Here is a 25,964-nt window from a genome sequence, read left to right as displayed (position 1 = left end):
TGGGTGGGACTCTTCATGATCTTACTAGCCTTTCTCCAGCCCCTTTCTGTATATTTGCTCTTGATGCTGGGTAGGCTGGTGCCAGTGATGTGTTGGGGAGCTTCCGTACCACGCAGTGATGCAGCGTTTAGTGAACAGCTCGATCTGGCAACTGCTCTGCGCACGACTACAGGGAACCGCAGAGACGCGGATACGGTTTAGCACTTCACAGGAACCACCCTCCCCTCGATGGACTCGGTAAAGCAGCCAAAATAATCAAACACCCCACCCACCCAACATCCACTCTTCCTCCCTCTTCCAGCAGGCAGAAGACATAAAAACCTGAGAGCACGTACCACCAGGCTCGAGGCCAGCTTCTAAATCCCACTGTTGTGACAACTTGTATAACAAAATGGACTCTTGACTTCACAATCCAGCTCATTTATGAACTTACACTTTACCACTTACCTATGCTGCACTTTTTCAGCAGCATTTACACTTTATCCTGCATTGCTGCTGTCAATGTACTGTGTAATGATTTGATCTATATGAACAGTATGAGACAAGCTTTTCACTGTATCCTGGCACATACAACACTATAAGATATAGAAGCAGAATTAGGCTATTTGGCAATCGAGTCTGCTCTGCCATTTCATTGTGGCAGATCCATTCTCCCTCTCAGCCCCAATCTCCAGCCACTTCTCCATATCTTTTCATGCCCTGACTAATCAAGAATCTATCAACCTCTACCTTAAATATACCTAATGACTTGGCCTCCATAGCCGACTGCAGCAACCAATTCCACAGATTCACCACTCTCTGGCTATAGAAATTCCTCCTCATCTCAGCTCTGAAAGGACACCCCTCTATTTCGAGGCTGTGGCCTCTGGTCTTAGACTCCCCCACCATAGGAAACATCCTCTGCAAAGTTAAAAAAAAAAAAAAAATTGGATCACTCAAAGAAGGCTTAAAAAAGTAATTTCGAAAAATTAACCTACAAAGTTTAAATTTTTTAAGATTAAAAAAATTGCGGAACTGGAGCCAAATTCGTAAAGAATTATCACAGGATATAGGTTTAAATTAACAACTTTAACTAATTGCATAGGTAAAGCAGCTCCCAATAACGAGGTTAAATAAAACTGTTTTACAACTTTCAGTTCCGGGTCTACCCAAATTGGCCGATCACTCTTATCAACCCAATATAACCAAAAAGACATGTATCGCACATTAACAGTCCAATAATACATTCTTCGATTAGGCAAAGCGAGACCTCCAGCCTTATTCAATTTTTGTACGTGACATTTACTTGGTCTTCTATTATTCCAAATAAAAGATAAAATAATAGAATCAATCCGATCAAAAAACTTCCTAGTCAAAAAAACAGGGATATTCTGAAATAAATATAAAAAGTTTGTACAGCTGCTCCGCCTGTATGCAGACGATAAGATGTTTACCATATTCGGAGATTTATGTGATTATTGGACTAGATATTAGTTTCTTTTGGTTTTTCAGTGATTTCTTTCTTGTGGACGATTGGCGGGTGGGTGATCAGTTCATTTTTGGGTGTTGGGACTTGGTACTACCATCGCAGTTCTTCTCTGTGAATGAGGGGTTCGGGGATGGTTGCGTTTAGGAGATCGTGATTGTTATTGTGGCTGTTTTTTTAGCTGCTGGGGAGAGGGAGATGTTGGGGTCGGCAAGTCTTGTTTCTTTTCTTTTTCGTACCGGTGGGGGGGGGGGGGGTTTGAGTTGATGTATTTAAACACCCGTGGTCATTTTGTATTGAATTGCTTTCTGGAGTAGACAAGTATCAGTTGTATTGTACATTCATACTCTGACAATAAAACAATCCTTTTGAACCTTTGAGGCCACCCCTCATTCTTCTCAATTCCAGTGAGTAGAGTCCCAGAGCCATCAGACACTCCTCATATGATGCCTTTCAATACCACCATCATTCTTGTGAACCTCCTCTGAACCCTCTCCAATGTCAGTACATCCTTTCTTAAATAAGAGGCCCAAAACTGCTCACAATACTCCAAATGAGGCCTCACCAGTGCATTATAGAGCCTCGACGTTATGTCCTCGCTTTTTATATTCTAGTCCTCTTGAAACGAATAATAAACCAACACCAATAGGTTATCAAATTGGGAGCTTGCTGATCTAAAACGTTTCTAAGGCAACTCACACAGATAGACTACCAGAAGCTTTATCAACTCCCAGCAGAGCGAGCAAGACACCATCTCACAGGCACTCACTGTGATAAAGGAATAGCCTCTGCCCAGCTCACAGTGGTAATGTCTGTTTGTGGATGCTTCCATTTTGGAGGGAAAAAAAAAAGCAGGAAAACTTCAGCTGAATCAAGCCAGTCCCATTACTTAACAGCATCAGAGCTTCAGAAACCCAGAAGAGCACAAGTTCACAGCAACAGGAATTTGGTGGTTTTATATGAACATGAATGAGAGCTACCTTACTAAAACATGATTACTACAGGTATAAATATGAAAGAACTATTTTCCCTAGTTACAGGATCTTGGACTACAGACTGAAGGAATTGGGCATTTAGGACCGAGGGAAGTGAAATCTATTTACTCACACTGCTGAACTTTTGTAATGTACTACCACATATCTACTCTGCCATGGACGGTCCCAAGCCCAGCTGCAAAAGGAGGAGGGCTGGGCAAGGGGCTAGCAGCGCCATCCCATAAAACCGCAGTGCTACAGAAATGCCAACAGAAGCTCTAAAAAGCACATCCCTGGGAGAGGAAGGATCTTCGCTTAGAAGACATATGAAGTAGTCTGGTGAAAGCCTAAAGTCTGTGGAAGGCACAGGGTCAAATCAACCTTCTATCGTTCAGGACCACCACCACACTGGCCCAGGACAGAGGACTCCGGCAAGCTGCTGTCAGCAGCCGATCCCCTCTTGGGGAAAATGGTGTTTAACTACCACAGATCACTGTTGAAGCTGAGGTGGTTTAGTGCAATTTAAAATTCAGGTGCAGGCTAATAGATTCTTTGCTCACCGATACAACTGAAAAATTACGGGGACAGAGCAGGAAAATGGAAAAACTAGATACTTAGCCATTATCACTGCATAGCAGAGAAGACTTGACACTCTCAATGGCCTACTATAACTAATATATTACATATACACACACACACACATATTATATATATATTTATATAATTTATATACACACACACACATATACATACACACACACACATATACATACAAACACACATACACACACACACACATATACATACACACACACACACATATACATATACACACACACACACACATATACACACACACACATACATATACACACACACACATATACACACACACACATATACACACACACACATATACATACACACACATATACATATACATACACACACACACATATACATACACACACACACACACATACATACACACACACACACACACACACACACACATATACATACACACACACACACACACACACACACACACATATACATTTACATACTGTTACGAGAATAAACATAAAATTAAGATGTTTGTTGGCCTGGGCTAGCATCAGTGGCATCAGCAGTTGGTCTGCCACCTGCCCTCAGGGGAAGGAGAGATAAGGAACAATGGAGCAGCGTCTGGAGATGTGTAATGAAGGGATGTGGGAGGGAGAGCTGTCTGGAGCGGCTCCCCCCTTTGAACCCTGAACTGTTTGAAGTGATGGACAGGCGATACCCCAGCAGGGGGATAAAAAGGGACAGGTTCGCTAAGACAGACACACGCCACCCGAGGTAACGAGACCCTGGAAGCGGTGCGCTTCTCACGAGTGGGTGAGAAGTACCAGACAACGACCAGGGTGGAAAGGTACGATCAGCGGGAACCCGGTGTGTGTCCGCCCTTGCCTGGGTGCCGGGTTCACTGCAGAGGATCGACCGCATCTGGAGGAGGGGTCACAGTCGGTGACCTCAGGTGACATCACCAAGGACCCGCCCAAATGCTGTTTGTGAGCCATCTTGCCGGTCTGTGAGTGAAGCTGTGCTGAATGATGAGTTGTTCCTATTCTATGTCTCTCTTCCCCACCTTGTCCATCGCCATGACAACGATTACTGCGAACTGAACTACAAACTGGACTGAACTTTGAGTCATTTTGAAATTGGTCATTTACCCCTAGACAACGATAGAGCTTGATTGATGCGGTTATCTTAATTCTGTGCACATGTGCGTTTATCATCGCTGAACTGTTGCATTTATTATCCTTTCGATTAATGTGTTGCTTGTTTCTTTAATAACACTTTCTTAGTTCTAGTACTCCAGACTCCAACTGAGTGATCCATTTCTGCTGGTTTGGCAACCCAGTTACGGGGTACGTAACAATACACACACACACACACACATATACATTTACATACACACACACACACACACATATACATATGTATTATATAAGTAAAGGCATCCGTTAGTCTTGCGGGACCACGGATCTGCACCTGGAAAGTCTTCACTCTCCAGGGCGCAGGCCTGGGCAAGGTTGTATGGAAGACCAGCAGTTGCCCATGCTGCAAGTCTCCCCTCTCCACGACACCGATGGTGTCCAAGGGAAGGGCATTAGGACCCATACAGCTTGGCACCAGTGTTGTCGCAGAGCAATGTGTGATTAAGCGCCTTGCTCAAAGACACAACACATTCCTTCGGCAGGGGCTCGAACTCACGACCTTCAGGTCACTAGTCCAATGCCTTAACCATTGGCCACGTGCCCACACTATATACATAATACATTATACACACGTACTTACTTGGCAAATCCAATAAAGTCCTCGTGGTTTGTGTTGATGTAAGATAATTCAATATCAATCAGCAGAAGTATCTAGGAGAGAATAGGACTGTTACAAATGATCCCTTTTTATGATGCATTCACAGTCAACAGAGCTTAAGTTAGCGGCTCTTCACTGCCTGGGAGAATAACCCATAGACAAGATGCACCAGTCAGGTTTATGTAACCCAGTCCCAGCCGGAAGATACTCACTCACCTGATCCTTGGTCTTTCCTTCACGGTCTCGAACATGAGTGGTTACAATTCTCTCTGTCTCTTCTCGTAACCTGGGAAAGGAGTTCAGCTGCAAGGAGAGGAGAGCAGACAGCACTGCAGTTTGCTGGGGTCTAACTCAAACCAACAGTCACAAACAGTGCACCACAAACAGATCAGTAATAGTGAGAAGGAATCTGGTCTGGAGCAGATCAGATTCAGTATGAAACACAGCAAGCCCATTGCCACCACATATCAGCTAACAACAACCAGCAGGCCGTGGAGAAAGTTTTGAATGAAATGCACAGCACGATGCACATCGATAATGGGACAAGTTAGGACAAGTTTTAAACTGAAGGACCTGTTTTGAGTGACAATGCAACTTTATTCAAAACTTCATCACAAGCCACGGAATCAGACACAGCCAAGACAAGACAGGGTGATGCAGAGAGATGGACGAGTATCAAGGGCAGCATGTGTGGACTGACCAGGGGCACCCTGCAGGGCAAAGAATACATTGCAAAGGTTGATCTCTGTCAACACCATCTAAATCTTGAACTACAGTAGTGGTCAAAATGGAAAACTAAAGATAAGAGATGGGAGCAGGAGGTCAGGTCACAGGCATGGAGGTAAACTGGCAGCACTCAGTACTCCATCCTTGAAGAGAATGAAGGTCCTACTTTATGCCCCACTGTATCAGGCTCGTCAATTGGAAAGCTCAATAAAGAATCGACCTATAAGAAACCTGAGAAGGCTCATTCTTCAGGAAGAGCTTCATCAACATTCAATAAACAGGCTTGGTGTTTGCAGTGCAATAGCAACACTAAACGTGGAGGCCTCACTACTACGTTTAATCTACAACCTTTACTGCACTGTCCCTCCCAACCTAAACCCTAAGGTCACCACAACTCCATTAGAATGGCAAATCCCAAGGTCAATGTTAGGGAAAATTAAAATGGGAACATTATACTTAAATATTATACTTCTGATGGTTTAGCTATTAACTCACTATGACCAAGCGATGAATAGGGAACTACTAGGTCACTATGGCAAACCTCCATCTCAACGAGGCCACACAGAGAGTAGACAACAGCCGAATGCAAGCTGGGCATTAGGCCAAGGCTCCTGACATTCTCTGATATGCTACTATGTATGTTTCCAGACAGACTAAGCTCACGCCTCCTCTTTCAGCGCTACATTAGTCTCTCGACAGCCTTTGGGGTATCGTATCATTCCTGCTCTGTACCAGGGATACACAACACGGGAGAGCACACTGAACTTATATTGCTCTTTCGGCCCATTAGATATTTTGTGACTTCTACACTTCACTCAGAGTGACTGAAGAAATAAGATTAATCCCCAAGTACAGGCTGCCTTACACCGCTCAGTAATTAATGAATCAGCCCCACACAAGTTCAATTATATTGTTACCTTGTCACTACACTTTCTGATGACAGTAGCTAGTTCGGAGACCACCATATCAATGCACTTCAAGCACGGCTCCTTCAACTTGTGCACCTGCTTTTTCACAATGGCTTCGAATGCCATGTCTGGGGTGAACAGCCCTGTCCTACACACAGCAAGCACAGAGCAGAGAGAACGGGGTGGGGGGGGAGGGGGGCAGGGACAGTGTGGGAACAGCAGGACCAAGAGCCAGCAAGAGAGGCATAGAAAGGAGAAAGAAAACAAAACAGACAGAATGCAAGAGAGTTAGCACGTCCATCATCAAGGTGAGCAAACTGAGCTGGTAGGGCGCAGTGACGAGTGTTGTGGGACTTGTGAGGAGTCTCTAGCCAGGCTGCAAGGACGTAGATCAGTTAAACGTGAAGCTCAGCTCCCACAGTAACAGCTCTCTGGTGCTCAGGCACATGACTGAAGTTCCCAAACCATCTACTAACTGTGCTCCTGTGTGCAGAGGGCAAGAATCTGGGGCGGGAGGGGGAGGGGGAAAGAGGTATCACCCTCAACCCATTGAGTGGCATAACATCTGCTGCTTTTAATTTCCCAAAAGCAAGCACAAGGAGAACTACGGGGCATTACCACTGGGTTATCCCAAGATCATCGTAGGTGACTGCTTCAAACAGATACTCCAGACAGTTCAACCCTCCTAACGATCCACAGCACTCACAAAGCCTCTGCCAACTCAGTTTGCTTCTCGCTGCTAAGTAATGCATGCACCATTACTTATGACAAAACCATTACACCCACTTTGTGTTCCTTCAGATGTTCTGTTTTTGGGAAGGGCAGGGGGAGACAGTTTCTCTCACTACCAGATCGACCATAAAACCAGAAGTTTTCCTGCCCAGCGGTGCCCCTTTCCACAGGGGTATGAAAACGGAAACATTTACTGCGGACTCATGTCCACCGAATGCATGAAGAACAAGACAGCAGTGGACTGCTGTGTGTGAGTTTCAATCACCTCCACCCCCCAACACTGATCCAGTTCACTGGGCACACCAGGAGATCTTTCACCAGACCCTAATGTAAGGGAGCTTACAAAGTAGGAAGTGACACTACACTTGAAGTGTAGTCCCCATAGTTTTCACTCAGCACTAACAGAGTGATACTGGAACAAAGAAGGCTGAATGGCCTGTTCCTGTGCTGTACTCTCCCTGTTCGATGTGTTTTTGATTTGTCTTAGCTGGTTCAGTACAACATTGTGGGCCGAATGCCCTGTTCCTGTGTTCTATGTTCGAAAGTGATGAACCTAAAGAATCTGGGTACTTCACAAAGGTAAGGAAACCCTTTTTTTCCCCCCCCAAAATGGGATATTGAAAATGAACTATTTAAACAGTTAGTGAACAACTCAGAATTCAGCAACTATGGCCTGGGGAATAGAATATCAGCCAGGTTTGCTTTGATCCAGTTTAAAATTTTAAGACACAGACCAGAAAGTACCTTCAGTCGGATGAAGCCACAGAGAACGGCGTGTTCTTTGAATCAGAAGAGTGGTACCAAAGTCTATTGGCTACCTGGTTAATCCTTCTCACAATCTTTCCCAAAATAAAATGTTTGCTGACTGAATTTATTAACATCAATATCACGATTTACCGGCACATAACCACACTCCGTCTCAATATCCAACCTGGCCTCACCCACTGCAGCACAGGGGGAAGAATTCCACAGATCGTGGGACAGCTGAAGGAACATGGCAGCAAGTCTAATGCATTACTGTCAGTGCGATTAACTCAGATACCCACACCAAGGATTAAACACTTGGGAGGCGCAGAGCAGTAAATTTATCAAATCAGCATCACCCCAAAACAAAGAAACACAGTGGCCATCACCAGTCAGGAAGCTTCCCTTCCCCAGACTGTTAAAAGTGAATCACGTTGTAGGTCTCCATAGCCTTGAGAGGAGGAAAAGGATTCCAGGAAACTGATGAGAGCCATCTGCATTGCCCAGATGGGGCACAGAGCAGGCATGAAAAAGCAAAATGACAGAATGGCCACATCTCCCTGTATTTCGGTTGTAAAGTATCAGTAACATGCTGCAAACGTTGCCCTTTGACTGTGCAATCTACAATAGGTACCTTCCGCCCAAAAAGGGCGCTGGGGGACGTTTGCAGAGGTCAGGATCTCTGCAGCCACACTGTACTCTTCGTCTGCAGCCCCTTGTACCCAACTGGTCCTCATGCATAGCTGACCGTTTACATGTTAGATCATGCACACAACTACACAGGACAAGGGTGCTGGTGCACGTGAGCCACCAGGGCGGCGGGGGGGGGGGGCGGAGGGGAAAACCTTCAGTGTGCACTGTCTGACTGTGTTTACCAGCTCCTGGATTACCATGTCCACACACTTCAAACACGGAGCTTTCAGCTTCACCACCTGCTTTTTCACAATTGCTTCAAACGCCAAGTCCGGGGTGAACAGCCCCGTTCTAAAGCCGGGTAAGGGAAAGAAAACAAAACAAAACAAAACAAAAAAAAAAGTCAAACACAATTTGGAACATTGGGAAGCCAGCTCGGAACGAGCAGGATCTACAAGGCTACGGTCCCAAAGCCGCGGAGATTTGTTCCTGCATGAGACTGGGGCTTTTTGTCTTCTGGTCAGCAAGCTCTTCAACCACGCTTCTATGTGATTGCAGCGTGCAATTCAGAGTGATCTGTACACTATATTCGCATATTCATTAACAACGTGCTGTCGGGCAAGCACCTTCCCAATCTTTCAGGCAAGACGTGACAGACTCGCAGGTCTTTCCCAGGTTATGACAGAGTTCTGTTCTTGTGAACTATTCACAACCGGAGCAGCTTGCAAGTCAGAAACGTTGCCATCATCAGCGCTTGCTTGCGGTAGAAGGTGCCTGCAGCCCGACAGCACCCAGCAAATCCGTCCCTCTGGTCTCCTAAATGCTCTTTTGTACGTATGCAAATTGAGTGTTTGTAAACGTATGAGGACCTACATCCATAGATGTGGGTTAAGATTGCTGGCTGCATTCAGAGAGCCAAGGTGATGACAATGCAGCCTCTCTAGCTCATCCGATTATTGCCCTGAAAGTGAATTTTATTCTAAAGATATCCATGCGTATGGCCATAGCAGCCTCACACTCACAACACATCTGGTGTGTGATCTTGCAAATGTAAATCCTCAGTCCCTTGCTGCTGTGCATTGTGCCATGACCCGCCCCCCCACAACACTTAGCACTTGCCCAAACCCAATTGAGACGTTAACTTGTGGGTTTAAAGAGCACGTTCTGCAAAATAAATTAAACGGGAAGATGGTGGGAACTGCTAACAGGTTAGGCAGTATCTCTGGAGACTGAGTTCACATTTCAGGACAATAACCTTTCATTGGAATTTTCATCACTGATCATGAGAGACCATTGGCTGGAAATATCATCTTTGTTTCTCACTCTATAGGTGCTGGCTGACTTGCTGAGAATTTCCAGCATTTTGTGATTTTATTCCAGGCAGACAACATCTGTATTTTTTTCCTTTCTCCCAACCCCCAACTCTCCACCCCTCCCATTTTCAGCCACTTGCTGAATTTACAAAAGATTCCTACAGTCCTATCTGCAAAACACTAAACTCACTTACACATTTTTTTTTACTGCTGAAGATTTGATCAGCAGGGTTGCCCCATAACAAGCGCATGACTCATTTCACCACAAGCACATCCCACACCCCTGAATCTGCTGCTTGAGAGGGTGTGTTCTGTTCAAGCAGCCATGCTACATAAAAGATTAGGGACCAGGACACAGCACCGCTCGCTGTACAAAGAATGCGTGATCCAGAATTCAATACCACTCACTCTGAAATACAATCCACGACACAGCACCACTCACTGAGCAAACAACGTTTGGTCAAGGGCACAGCACTATCCACTGAGCAAACATTACACAAGATATTGCTTCTCACATACCATATAAAGTTAGCGATCCAGTACCAAGCACACATTCCTAGATGTGGCAACACCCACTGTCCAAAGGGTTTATAATCCAAGGTGATGGAACAGTCACTCCGCACACGGTTTGCAGTCCAGGATTCCACACTATCTACTGCACAAACACTACACAATCGAAGACACTGCATCACTCACTACATGAACAGACACGATCTAGTACACAGTACCACTCACTGTGCAAATCAGGAACGATCAAGGATGCTATTAATGAATCAATCCCAACAGTGCAATGTTCCAGCTGGTTTGTGTCTTGTTCTAGTCCTTTCTCTCTCTCTCTCGTTTAGTGCTACAAGGAGGCCCTTGGTTTTGGCCGCACTCCGTTCTCTGTGAGAGTTCGTGTGGCCGATTATACTTGCCTAACGCCATGGATATTTTTGATTGCATAACTGATCTCTCTTCTCAGATCCTTTTCATCAAACTCCATCTGTACAGAAAAGTTTGAATTTACAACACTGTGAATTTGCTGAGTCAGACCAATATCAGCAAAGCATGCATGAAGAAATACACTCAATGGCCACTTTATTAGGTACACCTGCTTGTTGATACAAATACTTAATCAGCCAATCGTGAGACAACTCAATGCATACAAGCATGCAGACATGGTCAGGAGGTTCAGTTATAGTTCAAACCAAACATCAGAATGAGGAAGAAATGAGTTCTAAGTAACCATGACCATGGAATGATTGTTGGTGTGAGACAAGGAGGTTTGAATATCTCAAAAACTGCTGATCTCATAGGATGCTCCTGCACAAGTTTCTAGAGTTTACAGAGAATGGTGCAAAAAAAAATCCTGCGGGCGGCAGTTCTGTGGATGAAAACACATTGAAAGAGGTTAGAGGAGAATTTCCAGACTGGTTCAAGCTGACGGGAACTCAGTAATCACATGTTACAACAGTGGTGTGCAGAACAGCATCTCTGAATACACAACATGTTTGAACCTTGAACTGGATGGGCTACAGCAGCAGGAGTCCACACAAGTACTTAATAAAGTGACCACTGAGTATAATTATCCTTCCACGGCACCACGAACCTTCACAAGCTCAAACGGGAACCGCTCATGGAAGATACGATTAATTCTTGCACCACCAGACAGTTCGACTGTATCCACTTGGTCCCCCGAGCCTTCAATTCTCTTCTCAAAATCCACCCCAAACTGTTGCACCATCCTGAAAGTAGAAAAGTAGCAGTGAAAGAGAGGCTTTCATTCACATCATTGCCATCCCACGTTTCAGGACACACATAATTATAAACTGTATTTGAATGAGAAGTCACCTCTCAGAATCAGGTTTATTATCACTGGCATGTGACATGAAATTTGTTAACTTAGCAGCAGCAGTTCAATGCATTACATAATCTAGCAGAGAAAAATAATAATAATAATAATAAATAAAATAAAAATAGTAAACAAGTAAATCAATTACATTTATTGAATAGATTAACAAAACATGCAACAACAGAAATACTGTACATTAAAAAAAAGTGAGGTACTGTCCACTTAGGAATTGGATGGCAGAGGGGAAGAAGCTGTTCCTGAATCACTGAGTGTGTGCCTTCAGGCTTCTGTACCTCCTACCTGATGGTAACTGTGAGAAAAGGGCATGTCCTGGGTGCTGGAGGTCCTTAATAATGGACTCTGCCTTTCTGAGACACCGCTCCCTAAAAATGTCCTGGGTATTTTGTAGGCTAGTACCCAAGATGGAGCTGACTAGATTTACAACCTTCTGCAGCTTCTTTCGGTCCTGTGCAGTAGCCCCTCTATACCAGACAGTGATGCAGCCTGTCAGAATGCTCTCCACGGTACAAGTTTTTGAGTGTATTTGTTGACAAGCCAAATCTCTTCAAACTCCTAATAAGGTACAGCTGCTGTCTTGCCTTCTTTATAACTACATCGCTATGTTGGGACGAGGTTAAATCCTCAGAGATCTTGACACCCAGGAACTTGAAGATGCTCACTCTCCATTTCTGATCCCTGTATGAGGATTGGTATGTGTTCCTTCTCTTACCCTTCCTGAAGTCCACAATCAGCTCTTTTGTCTTACTGACGTTGAATGCCAGGTTGTTGCTGTGGCACCATTCCACTAGTTGGCATATCTCACTCCTGTACGCCCTCTCGTCACCACCTGAGATTCTATCAACAATGGTTGTATCGTCAGCAAATTTATAGATGGTATTTGAGCTATGCCTAGCCACACAGTCTAGTTTATATAGAGTAGACCCCTGAGGTGTGCCAGTGTTAATCATCAGCGAGGAGGATATGTTATCACCAATCCGCATAGATAGTGGTCTCCCAATTAGGAAGTCAAGGATCCAATTGCAGAGGGAGGTACAGAGGCCCAGGTTCTGCAACTTCTCAATTAGGATTGTGGGAATGACGGTATTAAATGCTGAGCTATAGTCGATGAACAGCAACCTGTCGCAGGTGTTTGTGTTGTCCAGGAGGTCAAAAGCTGTGTGGGGAGCCATTGAGATCGCGTCTGCTGTTGACCTATTGTGGTGACAGGCAAATTGCAATGGGTCCAGGTCCTTGCTGAGGCAGGAGTTCAGTCTAGTCATGACCAACCTCTCACAGCATTTCATCACTGTCGATTTGAGTGCTACCAGGCGATAGTCATTAAGGCAGCTCACATTGTTCTTCTTAGGCACTGGTATAATTGTTGCCTTTCTGAAGCAAGTGGGAACTTCTGCCCGTAGCAGTGAGAGGTTGAAAATGTCCTTGAATACTCCCACTAGTTGGTTGGCACAGGTTTTCAGAGCCTTACCAGGTACTCCATCGGGACCTTCCGCCTTGCGAGGGTTCACTCTCTTTAAAGATAGCCTAACATCGGCCTCTAAGACAGAGATCACAGGGTCACCAGGTGCAGCAGGGATCTTCACAGCTGTAGTTATATTCTCCCTTTCAAAACGGGCATAGAAGGCGTTGAGTTCAGCTGGCAGTGAGGCATTGCTGCCATTTATGCTATTGGGTTTCGCTTTGTAGGAAGTAATGTCTTACTTAATGTCAACTCTGCCAGAGTTGCCGTGCATCCAATGTTGCCTCCAACCTCGTTCGCAATTGTCTCGTCACCCTTGAAATAGCCTTCTGTAAATCATACCTGGTTTTCTGGTGCAGGCCTGGGTCACCAGACTTGAATGCCACAGATCCAGCCTTCAGCAGACAATGTACCTCCTGGTTCATCCACAGCTTTTGGTTTGGGAATATACAGTAAGTCTTTGTGGGCACACACTCATCCACACAGGTTTTAATGAAGTCAGTCACATCTGCAGCATACTCATCCCGGTTCGAAGATGAATCCCTGAATACAGTCCAGTCCACTGATTCAAAGCAGTCCTGTAGGTGCTCCTGTGCTTCCCTTGTCCAAACCGTCTTGGTCCTCACTGCTGGTGCTGCAGTCTTCAGTCTCTGCCTATACTCAGGGAGTAGAAGTACAGCCAGGTGATCAGACTTCCCGAAGTGAGGGCGTGGAATAGCATGGTAGGCATTCTTGATGGTGGTGTAGCAATTGTCCAGTGTGTTGTTTCCTCTGGTATTGCAAGTGATCTGTTGATGGTAATTGCTTGGTGATTTTTTTCAGACTGGCCTGGTTAAAATCTCCCAAAACGATGGTGAAGGCATTAGAGTGCGCTGTTTCGTGCATGTTGATCCCATTACTCAGATCATCTAAAACCTGCTTGACATTGGCCTGAGGTGGAATGTAAACTGCTACCAAAATGACCCCAGAGAACTCTCGTGGTAGGTAAAAAGGAAGGCACTTTACTGCTAGATATCTCAGGTCTGCTGAACAGAATTGGGACAGCACAGAAATATTTGTGCACCAAGAAGAGTTGATCATGAGGCATACTCCTCCACCTCTGCTTCTGAGAGACTCTATAGATCTCCATGGGCATTTCTGACCATAATCGGTGTTGTTTCCATCAGTTTTAAGCAGCGATAGCTTGTTTAAATGCATTAAGACATCTTTGCCGACTGTACTGAAGTTGTGCTTTTTAGCTGTACCAGGCTGAAACGGGAATATTTAAATGTATCCATTGAGAGTACTGCTGCCACTCAAGGCACGCCTAGGCGCCCCACAATCAAAGCAGTTCTCATAACCAGCACCAATATTCCGTCCACCACCCTATTGACCATCATTACCATTATTATGTGCTGTGTCGTATGACAAAGGCGATCACACTCTTCCATCTGTCTTTAACCTGATTGTTGCCTTTATGCTGTTGTTCTTATTCTTTTCTCTATACGTAAATGATTGCTCATAGCAAATTTTTCTACTGAAATGGTTTGTCACTGCCTTCTTCTGGGCAGCGTCTCCACAAGACGGGTGACCCCAACCTTGATCAATACTCCTCAGAGATTGTTTGCCTAGTGCTGGCGGTCGCATAACTGGGACTTGTGACATGCACCACTTGCTTCCAAAGCTTCACGTGACCCGAATCAGCTGGGGGTGGGGAGGCTAAGCAGGTTCTACACCTTGCCCAAGCAAACTGCAGGTCAGCAGAGGGAAGGAGTGCCTTACACACCACCATCCGATTCGGAACCAGCTTAAAAAGGGAACAATAACCAGTACATAGGTCAACTCTTCCGCAACTTCATGTGCTGAAGGGCTTTAATTGAACACCTCATAAGGTGAGCATCTCCCTCCAAAATAAAAACAGAACCTGTTAGGACTGTTTCTGTGAAGATTTGGGTGTTCCTGCTAATGGCTACCAATTATTTGTTTTATACAAATATTTCCTGAACACTCCTTTTTTTTTTGCAGCAAATGGCTTGCTTTGCTTTGTCAAAGGAAGTTAAACATACTGATAGCGTTGGAGCAGCATGATTGCCAAACCAGGTAGAAGCAGCAGATTCCCTTCCCTATAGACTGATGAAGCAGGTGGATTTCTGCAACTAGCCAGTCGTTCACAGTCACCTTTACGGTTTAAATCCCTCAGTCACCACGGTGGTACCTGAACTCATAACCTCAGAAGAAGGCCTTTAGATCTGAAAAGGCACTTGGTCGTACCGGGGAGAATTTGCCCCCACATATTTGAAACTCCGCACCAGCAAAGTTCTCCATTCTTAACTAGCCCAGCAAAGGCAGCTAGGGATGGACAATAAATGCTGGCATTCTATAAAACATTCAGATCCCCCAAAAAATATAAAATCACCCCAGTAATGATAACCATCACATTGTCCTTCTCTGCTAAAGTCTGATTAAAAGCTCGAATCCAAGGCCAAGAATCACATGCTTAACTTACCAATGCTAATGGATGTATATGAGAAGCAGTAACAACTTGAACATTGAGAACAGTTTGGTTTATAAAAGATTACAACACCAGGGAGAGGCTGTAGTATTGGTGTTATTACTTCAAACCCACAGCAAATCAATTGCCACCTAACTCTGCTCTGGAATGAATTCATTCATACCAGAAATCACAAATCATGCAACTCTGGGCGAACAGCGGAGCAAACAGACCAGTAGAGCTTACCCGGCTCACTATGCCACTTACTGGAGGAGTGCTTTGGTTTTTCTTGTGGGATCATCTGGTCGGAAGTTTTTATATTCCTCTACCTCCTTCTCCAGGGAAAGCATCTGGCTCTGCAGCTTGTTTCGTAATGCAGGCAAGGTTTCACGGATGTGGTTTGTCAGTTGCTGTGATGGAGAACACAAACAAAATCAAAACAGAAGACTACAGTGGCGGGAACTGGGGCACAAACCTAAACTGCGTCCCATCAAGCAACCCAGCCGCAGCTGAACTTCCAATTCCCACTGAAATGGGGCCCCCCACCCGAGACTCTTTGCTTAACCCCCATGATGTTACCGATCATTCCACTCAGTCACGTCTTGCCTTTGGTGGCATTTGTAGATACCACCAAATGTCATCTTGGACTTCAGAAAAAAGCTACAGCTTTCTGATACAGTTCCAACCCCTGCAGATGGACTACAAGATTTCAGATAACAACATTAATTTGCAAACTCCCAACACGGTTATTCATATCATTGGCTTTTTCGTCCCACAGAAGAAAATAAAAAGAACAGCATTTTAATAGAGAAATAGTACACCTGCGCATTAATGCAAATGTTTATTTATTGAGATACAGCGAACAAGCCCTTCTGACCCTTCGAGCCACGCCACCATCCAGCAATTTCCCAATTTAACCGTAGCCTGATCATGGGACAATTTACATTGACCAATTAACCTACCAGTATGTCATTGGACTGAGGGAGGATACCGGTGCACCTGGAGAAAACCCATGAATGGGGCGGAGAGAGATAATGAGTCAGCCACGGCAGAATTGCACAGCAGACTCGATGGGGTGAATGGGCTAATTCTGCTGATGTTTTATGGTGGACATACAGACTCCTAACAGATGATGTCACAATTGAGCTCTGAACTCCAGCACCCCTAGCTGTAACATTGCATTAATGACTATAGTGCTCAAATATCTAATTAACTATTCATTGTCAGATACTGAATATATAAAAGCATGCAGGCATTGCCAAGAGATTCACTTGTTGTTCAGACCAAACATTAGAATGGAAAAGAAATGTGATCCAAGTGACTTTGACCATGGAATGACTGCTGGTGCCAGATGGGGTGGTTTGAGTATCTCAGAAACTGCTGGATTTCCTGGGACTTCCACATACAACAGTCTCTAGAGTTTACAGAAAATGGTGTGAAAAACAAAAAAAAAAAATCCAGTGAGTAGCAGTTCTGTAGATTAAAATACCTTGATAATGAGAAGTCAGACTGGTTCAAGCTGACAGGAAGGCACCAGTATCACAAATAAACACACATTGCAACAGTGGCTTAGACAGATTTGGAGAATAGGCAAAGAAGTGGCAGATGGAATATAGTGCAGGGAAGTATATGGTCATGCACTTCGAAAGAAGGAATAAAGGCATAGGCTATTTTCCAAACAGGGAGCAAATTCAGAAATCAGAGTTGCAAAGGGACTTGGGATTCCCTAAACGTTAACTTGCAAGTCGAGTCAGTGATAAGAAAGGAGAATGCAATTGCTAGCATTCATTTCAAGAGGACCAGAATATAAATGCAAGGATGTAGCAGTGAGGCTTTATAAGACATTGATCAGACTGCATCGAGAGTATTGGGAGCAGCTTTGGGCCCTATATCTAAGAAAAGATGTGCTGGCATTGGTGAGGGTCCAGAGAAGATTCACAAGAATGATTCCAGGAATTAAAGAGTTAACGTATAATAAGCATTTAATGGCTCTGGGCCTGTACTCGCTGCAATTTAGGAGGAGGAGGAGGGTTGGTTTTTACTGAAAACTATCAAATATTGAAAGGCCTAGACAGACTGGATGTGGAGAGGAAGTTTCCTAGCTGGGTGAGTCTGGGCCCAGAGAGCACAGCCTCAGAATAGAGTGACATACCTTTGGAACAGAAATGAGGAATTTCTTTAGCCAGTGGGTGGTGAATCTGTGGAATTCATTGCCACAGGCAACCGTGGAAGCCAAAGTAACGTGGCATATTTAAAGCAGAGGTTGACAAGACTCTTGATTAGAAAGGGCATCAAAGCTAACAGGGAGAAGGCAGGAGAATGAGTTTGAGAAGAATAATATATGAGCTATGATGGAATGCAGAACAGACTGCATGGGTTGAATAGCCTGTTTTCTGCTCCTATGTCTTATAGTGTGCAGAACAGCATCTTCGAACACACAACACGTTAAACCTTGAAGTGGATGGGCTACAGCAGCAGCAGACAAGAAACATACGCCCAGTGGCTACTTTATTAGATACAGGAAGTCCCAAATAAAGTGGCCATTGAGTGTGTGACGCCATTCACCTGGTTCAGTATCTTCTGCAGATGCGGAGTCCCCATGCGATCAGCCATATGCCTGTATGAGGGGTGCGACAGGAAAAACTTCCTTTCAGCTGCAAGGGCTGCACGGATATCTTTCTTCCCATCTATGTCTTTCTGACTTCTATTCACCACACCAATGTAACCTGTGAACAATAGGAACAGAATTATAGTTCAGAAAAAAGCCTTTCATTGTTTGACTTTAGTACTCCCTGCATGCAAGCTCTTGCTGTTGAGTGAAACATTCCCCATTTTGAGTAGCCAGTATCACCATACTCTTGATGCTAGTATAAGATAGGTTAAGGTGTACAGAATAATGGGAAACGTGAATGGACAATCCAAGTTATTTCAAGGGCACAATTTCAAAACTTTGGGAGGTCCTCCATGCTTTCGTTCTGAACATATTGTGATGCTGGACTTCCTCACATATCCAGTAAGAGGAGCATCAACATTTGTTTTGTCTTCTAGCAGAAATCAGAGGAACCAAAGTTGATAGTTAAGCTTCCAGAAACTTAACCGTGTTCCGTATAAGCATAAATAAGTGTGCCTTTTCTGTGTTTTTTTGTATTGCAATTTTGAGCTTTTTTTTTTGAAAAAGCTTTATACCTTTAAATTTTACATCATTTTCTAAATGATCTGATTTGAATATTTGCAATGTTTGCAAATGCGTTTGCAAACTATTTGCCTGTGCAGTGTGACTTTATTGGCTTTTTCGGGGGGGGGCAGATTGTCTTTCTTCCCCCAGTGTGAAGGCTCTGTACCCAGACGTCTATCTCGATTTGCCCACATTTCTGAGCACTGGGCAAATCTGTGACGTCAACCTATTTTATCTTCTAATACACAGATTTTCTTCCCATTAGTTCATGGTAATTATTAAACACGGCGCTGTGCGGTCCTTCAACCTACTGTTGACGGCTCCCAGGTAAGTATAGGTAAAAAGGCAGAAAGGAAGGGTGGCTTATGGCCTGCTGAGTGGAACTGAATTGACGAATCCATAGATCATACATTATATACCAATTTGAAGAAAGGTATGACTAGACCCGTCTATGAGGGCCATGACAGGGTGTCTCTGAAAAGGGTAACGAGCTCACAGTCACTTCTGAACCTCTGAGTTCCAACGATGGATCCATTTGTGTAGGGTGTACATGGCACCTCTTACAGCAGGTAGGGAAATTCAAGCCAGAGTGATCTCCTATACCGAGCAATTTGAGAGAAAATAAGCATAATTTATGATACCATAAACTATGGTTTATGATATTCATAAGCAACAGGGTTTTGGGTAGGGTGATGGAACCAACAGAGCAAAGCACTGGGTCCAGTTCTTGTTATTGTACATTATGTTCCCAAGTGTCAAATACTTGGAGAAAAGAACCCAAGAGAAACTACCCCTCACGAGTGATTGAACTGGGTGGATCTCTTTTTCTTGACCCTTTAAGGCTGCGAGTGGGTTGGACAGAAGGAAGTGAACACATTTTCACTTGCAGGTAAAGAATGTGTTTCAATAAATCCAATGGGAATTCTCGTGCAACCTTGTCCAATGAAAGTCAACTCACTGTCACACAGGTGATTGAGGGGAAAACACTCAAGGAGTAGCTGGATTTGAAAAAAAAGAGGGAAAGAAAAGATCGGAGGTCACAATGATGGGATAAGATAAAGAGGGATGGGTAGTATTCAGAAGATAAAGCAATTTGAAGCATAAACACTGATACAGGACAGTTGTGTCAAATGGTCTGAGTTCCGCTCACCCCTACGGAGAGGCAGGAGACGATTTTCTAGAATATCCCTCGCATCCGTCCCTTCATCCATTAGATCCAACTTAGTGATCACACCAATGATCCTTAAACCTATGCAGAGAGAGAAACAATTTACAGCTTGCATTATCTAAACAATAGATAATAGATAACAAAAGATAGGACAGTTTCACGGGTTTGAAAATGCGAACGTAGAAGCTGTGAAGTGGTGTTATAAATGAACTTCCTGAGCAGACTGCATGCTTTTACCATTCTTTCAGTTCTCCATTCAGTAACCGCAGATAGACTTCAACATTAACCAAGTACATTAGGGATATTATGGTCAGTGCACTCACAAAACAGATAAGTAAGCTCCTAGGTACGCCCCAGTGAAGGGCAGGGGTTCCCAACCAGGGTCCACAGACCCCTCAGTTAATGGTAGGGGTCCATGGCATAAATAAGGTTGGGAACCCCTGGTTTCAGGCAATCCTTTTGTCTTTGCCTCATCTGGGAATTTCTCCCAATATCAGAGGCAGATCTGAACATGTATTAGTATGCTCGAGTTTTGCCTCGTCAATCCATTACCAGTACCCGTACTGTAGGTGGTCAAGGTGAAGAACACTCTTACCTTGTGGGTCCACCTCCTTCGCGATCTTCAGTGCATCTGAATTGGCAAGGTCAGAGTTTGCTGGAGTGACAGCCAAGATGAGACAGTTATCCTTACTGATGAACTGCATGATCATTTCCTTGATCTGGTATTCAATGTCGGCAGGCTGGTCACCAACAGGCACCTTGGTGATGCCCGGCAAATCGATCAGAGTCAAATTTAAAACTAGCAACAGAGAACACAGGGGGATGAATTAGGACCAATAGTAACTTAACACGGAAACCATGATATGCCCACACTACTGAAGACAAACCCACCCTCACCTTAGAGGCAGCCACCCGCCTTATTCAGGGCCAATGCAGCCCGCATGATAACAAACTGTCAACACCTACCCGCCAGTGAGAAATTATGGTCTTGCCACACGTTTTGCAGGATCGGGTGCTCAGAACACAGTCACACACAGCTGTCTCTAGTGTAGCAGTCAAAGGGTTAAAACAATCACAGAGAAACAGAACGACAAATGTTTTCAGTCTGAAGCAATATTTGGAGATTACTTCATACAGAGATGGTTAACAGTCCAGGATGTTCTTGATAATTGCCAAATAGGACCAAGACTTAAGACGACTTCTTTGAAGGTGGGAACCTCTAGCATTAAAGAAATTTAGCAATACAGAAACTGGCTACTTGGCTGCCCTGAGATAAGGCGCAATGGGTTTAGTCTATGAATACTCTGATGGCATCCAAGGTCTCAGCATCAGAAAAGCTAGCCGAAACATAGTAGTAAGATAACAAGATGCCTAATTCAACACTGCAAAATAGCTCGTGTTGAGACGTGATCAAACTCGTGAGGTGTGAAGTCCCTGCTTCAACTGTAAGGAGAAATCAATAGTATGTCTCCCTGTTTACTTGATTCAGTCAATACCAGTAACTGGGATGTTACACGACTGAAGTGGAAAATGAAGGTGGAAGCATAAAAAGCGACAGCTCAGAAACAATAGAACAAATGGGTCCAACCTGGACTGGACTGTAACCCACTGGAGAAAAGCAGGAGGGAGAAGAAATCTGGCAATGTAACTTGTTACTGAACCCTGGACCAACACGAGAACCTTAATGCAAGGAGAAATTTGGACGAAGGACAAAACATGAATCTGAGACTTGGGAGCAAGGGAAAATCACCCATCTGAGACTGGTTACCCACACGACTTGATGGGTAGTATACTGTTGAAGCTGGAACTGTTTGTACTTTATCTTCGCAAATACAAGTATGAATCAAGTTAAGCACACCTTTCGCCAGCTGTCAGTAGAGTTTCCCTGATATAACCGCGTACTGAGCACACACTGACAACCGTATTGGGATCTGTGAGACTGGTTTCATCTTCCACATCTTCCTGGTGTTGCTGCACCACCTACTCATAAACCTGTTAATCTGAAGCTAGTAGCTCGGTCACTAGGACTTCTCACTTCCTGTGGTTACTTAGTCCATATGGTAACAATTACATCTCTTTTACTTGCCAAGTCAGCAGCTATACAACACACTACAAAGGTCAGTTTATGAACGTTACTTGCATTCAGCAAAGACTCAAATGCTCGCCATGTTTAATCTGGTCTACCCCTTTTACAGATGGCGACAGTGCCTCAGGTAACACTTCCTCCACGTACAGCCCTAAAAGCCAGGCGTGCTTCAGAGTTTCTATGATGCCTCGAAGATCCCACTCACCATGTGGAGAATACACTCTTAGGTTAATAGGAATTGCTGAGATCCCCTTATTACTCCCGGTGACTCTGTCTGTCTCAACTTCGATCTCCTGCCGAACCTCATCAAAATCTGTAAACTTCTTCCCCTTGCAGTGCAGGAACTCAGCATGTTCTGAAGAGAAAGCAAACCATTATGCAGACTCAGAAATGGACCCAATATAGTGGGGGTGGGAGTACTACAATATAAAAGACCCTTCAACAACGATGCCAGCATGCAAGGAGCCAAAGGTTAGTGATGAGTTAGAGGAAGCTGTGTTGGGACAGGCTGCTGCTTTCCAACAGCACAATGAGCAATCTAAGCTACAGCGATAGGAATAATAAGCTAAAAAATACAGGAGCAGAATAATTTTTAAATGGAGAGATACTACAGAATGCTGTGCTACAGGGTGAGCTCAATGTCTTCATACGATACACTAGACACAAGAGCTTATCACACAGCCTATCTAGTAATTAGGAAGGTAAATGGGACATTGGTCTTTATGGCAAAAGGCTTGAAGTGGACAGTAGGTATTGGGGAATCCAGCTGCAAGGTTGCATGGAACTATCCCACAAGGAAAGTTTGAGTAGATTATACCTATGGATTTTCAAAGAATACAGGGTGATCTTATCAAGACATACAAGTTTATGAAAGGGCTTGACAGGGTGGATGCTGAATGGTCATTTACTTCCCTGGAAGCAGGGACTATGGTTTCAAAATAAAAGGGTTGCCCATTTGAGATGGAGACTGAGGAAAGGGAAACAAACTGTTCAAAATTCTCAATGCGGAGACTTCATCACCGACTACAGATAGATGTTCGGGCTACAGGGGAGTTGAGGATTATGGAATCAGGCAGGAAACAATCACAATCAAAACTGTGGCCTTACTGGATAGCTGATTTGGCTCAAGGTGCCACATGAACAACTCCTACTCCAATTCCTTATGCTCTTACATGACACAGTCACACAGGTACCTGTTTTTGCATTGATCAGCTGCAGAATGAGCGGTCGGCGAGTGACAATCCCTGAGCCACGAGGAAGGAAATCCCTGAAAGCAGAAGAGACCCATTGAGTCTTTCCTCCACTGAATGGTGGTCACAAGGTGTCATCGGAGCAACAGGATTCTAGAACCCTCTCTACAGGGTTCAGAACCTTATGTAACCATATAACAATTACAGCATGGAAACAGGCCAAACTCTTACCCTATCCTAGTTGCACCGACCTGCACTCAGCCCATAACCCTCCATTCCTTTCCTGTCCATATATCTACCCAATTTAACTTTAAATGACAATATCGAACCTGCCTCAACCACTTCTGCTGGAAGCTCATTCCACACAGCTACCACTCCCTGAGTAAAGAAGTTCCCCCTCATGTTACCCCTAAACTTTTGTCCCCTAATTCTCAACCCATGTCCTCTTGTTTGAATCTTCCCCACCCTCAATGGGAAAAAGTCTAGCCATGTCAACTCTATCAATCCTCCTCATAATTTTAAACACCTCTATCAAGTCCCCCCGCAACCTCCTACACTCCAAAGAATAAAGACCTAACTAGTTCAACCTTTCTCTGTAACTTTGGAGGTGAAACCCAGGCAACATTTTAGTAAACCTCCTCTGTACTCTCTCAATTTTATTGACATCTTTCCTATAATTCAGTGACCAGAACTGTACACAATGCTCCAGATTTGGCTTTACCAATGCCTTATACAAATTCAACATTACATCCCAACTCCTAAACTCAGTGCTCTGATTAATAAAGTCCAGCAAACCAAAAGTTTTCTTCACCACCCTATCCACATGAAATTCCATCTTCAGGGAACTATGCACCATTATTCCTAGATCCCTCTGTTCTAAAGCATTCTTTAATGCCCTACCATTTACCATGTATGTCATAATTTGATTAGTTCTACCAAAATGTAGCACCTCACATTTTTCAGCATTAAACTCCATCTGCCATCTTTCAGCGCACTCTTCTAACTGTCCTAAATCTCCCCGCAAGTTTTGAAAACCTACCTCATCATCCACAACACTACCTATCTTAGTATCATCTGCATACTTACTAATCCAATTTACCACCCTATCATCCAGATCATTAATATATATTACAAACAACACTGGACCCAGTACAGATCTCTGAGGCACACCGCTACATACCGTCCTCCAATCTGACACACAGTTATCCACCACTACTCTCTGGCATCTCCCATCCAGCCACTGCTGAATCCATTTTACTACTTCCATATTAATGCCTAACGACTGAACCTTCCTAACTAACCTTCCGTGTGGAACTTTGTCAAAGGCCTTACTGAAGTCCATATAGACAACATCCACCACTTTACCCTCGTCAACTTTCTTAGTAGCCTCTTCAAAAAATTCAATAAGATTTGTCAAACATGACCTTCCCTGCACAAATCCATGTTGACTGTTCCTAATCAGACCCCGTCTATCCAGAAAATTATATATACCATCTCTAAGAATACTTTCCATCAATTTACCCACCACTGACGTCAAACTCACAGGCCGATAATTGCAAAGAACGGCACTTACAAAGAACATATTGCTTTGCTTGGTTGGGTTGAGTTCTTCTCTGATATGGCAATTTACCTGCAAACATTTTGTCACCATACGAGGGGACATCGTCAGTGCACTGTTAGTTGTGTCCCCTCAGGATCAAAGAATCAGAGAACAGCAGAGCCACCCGAGCTACGCATTTTCCAAATTATTTCCAACACACTGCCTTACTTTTAATTACTTTGATATGCTTCTAATTCAAAGCTCCACAGGGAGCTTGCACATATACACATCCACACACGTACTCAGGGTAGGCACGTGCACAGAATAAGTCAATTATGGAGAAGTACAATACAAGTGATATGCAAACTTAAAGCACACGGTATTGGGGGTAAGGTATTGGTGTGGGTGGAGAATTGGTTAGCAGACAGGAAGCAAAAAGTGGGAATAAACGGGACCTTTTCAGAATGGCAGGCGGTGACTAGTGGGGTACCGCAAGGCTCAGTGCTGGGACCCCAGTTGTTTACAATATATATTAATGACTTGGATGAGGGAATTAAATGCAGCATCTCCAAGTTTGCGGATGACACAAAGCTGGGCGGCAGTGTTAGCAATGAGGAGGATGCTAAGAGGATGCAGGGTGACTTGGATAGGTTGGGTGAGTGGGCAAATTCATGGCAGATGCAATTTAATGTGGATAAATGTGAAGTTATCCACTTTGGTGGCAAAAATAGGAAAACAGATTATTATCTGAATGGTGGCCGATTAGGAAAAGGGGAGGTGCAACGAGACCTGGGTGTCATTATACACCAGTCATTGAAAGTGGGCATGCAGGTACAGCAGGCAGTGAAAAAGGCGAACGGTATGCTGGCATTTATAGCGAGAGGATTCGAGTACAGGAGCAGGGAGGTAATACTGCAGTTGTACAAGGCCTTGGTGAGACCACACCTGGAGTATTGTGTGCAGTTTTGGTCCCCTAATCTGAGGAAAGACATCCTTGCCATAGAGGGAGTACAAAGAAGGTTCACCAGATTGATTCCTGGGATGGCAGGACTTTCATATGAAGAAAGACTGGATGAACTGGGCTTGTACTCATTGGAATTTAGAAGATTGAGGGGGGATCTAATTGAAACATATAAAATCCTAAAGGGATTGGACAGGCTAGATGCAG

The 25,964-nt window shown here is 44.2% G+C and overlaps 1 protein-coding gene across 10 annotated transcripts in view; it reads right to left on the bottom strand.

Annotated features, from left to right (window-relative positions):
* The window catches only part of dnm2a (dynamin 2a), a 48,726-nt gene that overhangs the window by 18,389 nt on the left and 4,373 nt on the right, over window positions 1-25,964 (bottom strand). For 5 of the 10 annotated variants that reach the window (XM_063035773.1, XM_063035766.1, XM_063035768.1 and 2 more), the window contains exons 2-12: window positions 23,260-23,333; window positions 22,272-22,421; window positions 20,576-20,779; window positions 19,963-20,061; window positions 18,203-18,363; window positions 15,905-16,047; window positions 11,448-11,583; window positions 10,774-10,841; window positions 8,756-8,894; window positions 5,017-5,103; window positions 4,783-4,853 (exon numbers count right to left, since the gene is read on the bottom strand). In XM_063035773.1, the coding sequence (XP_062891843.1) occupies window positions 4,783-4,853; window positions 5,017-5,103; window positions 8,756-8,894; window positions 10,774-10,841; window positions 11,448-11,583; window positions 15,905-16,047; window positions 18,203-18,363; window positions 19,963-20,061; window positions 20,576-20,779; window positions 22,272-22,421; window positions 23,260-23,333 (1,332 nt within the window). Of the gene's footprint in view, window positions 1-4,782; window positions 4,854-5,016; window positions 5,104-6,443; window positions 6,583-8,755; window positions 8,895-10,773; window positions 10,842-11,447; window positions 11,584-15,904; window positions 16,048-18,202; window positions 18,364-19,962; window positions 20,062-20,575; window positions 20,780-22,271; window positions 22,422-23,259; window positions 23,334-25,964 lie in introns of all 10 variants that reach the window. The other 5 variants (XM_063035774.1, XM_063035767.1, XM_063035765.1 and 2 more) reach the window with 1 other exon arrangement.

Source organism: Mobula hypostoma, chromosome 29 (assembly GCF_963921235.1).
Source record: "Mobula hypostoma chromosome 29, sMobHyp1.1, whole genome shotgun sequence".
Lineage (NCBI taxonomy): Eukaryota > Metazoa > Chordata > Chondrichthyes > Myliobatiformes > Myliobatidae > Mobula > Mobula hypostoma.
Note: the sequence above shows the minus strand (reverse complement) of the source record. Positions and strands in the feature narration are given on the sequence as shown.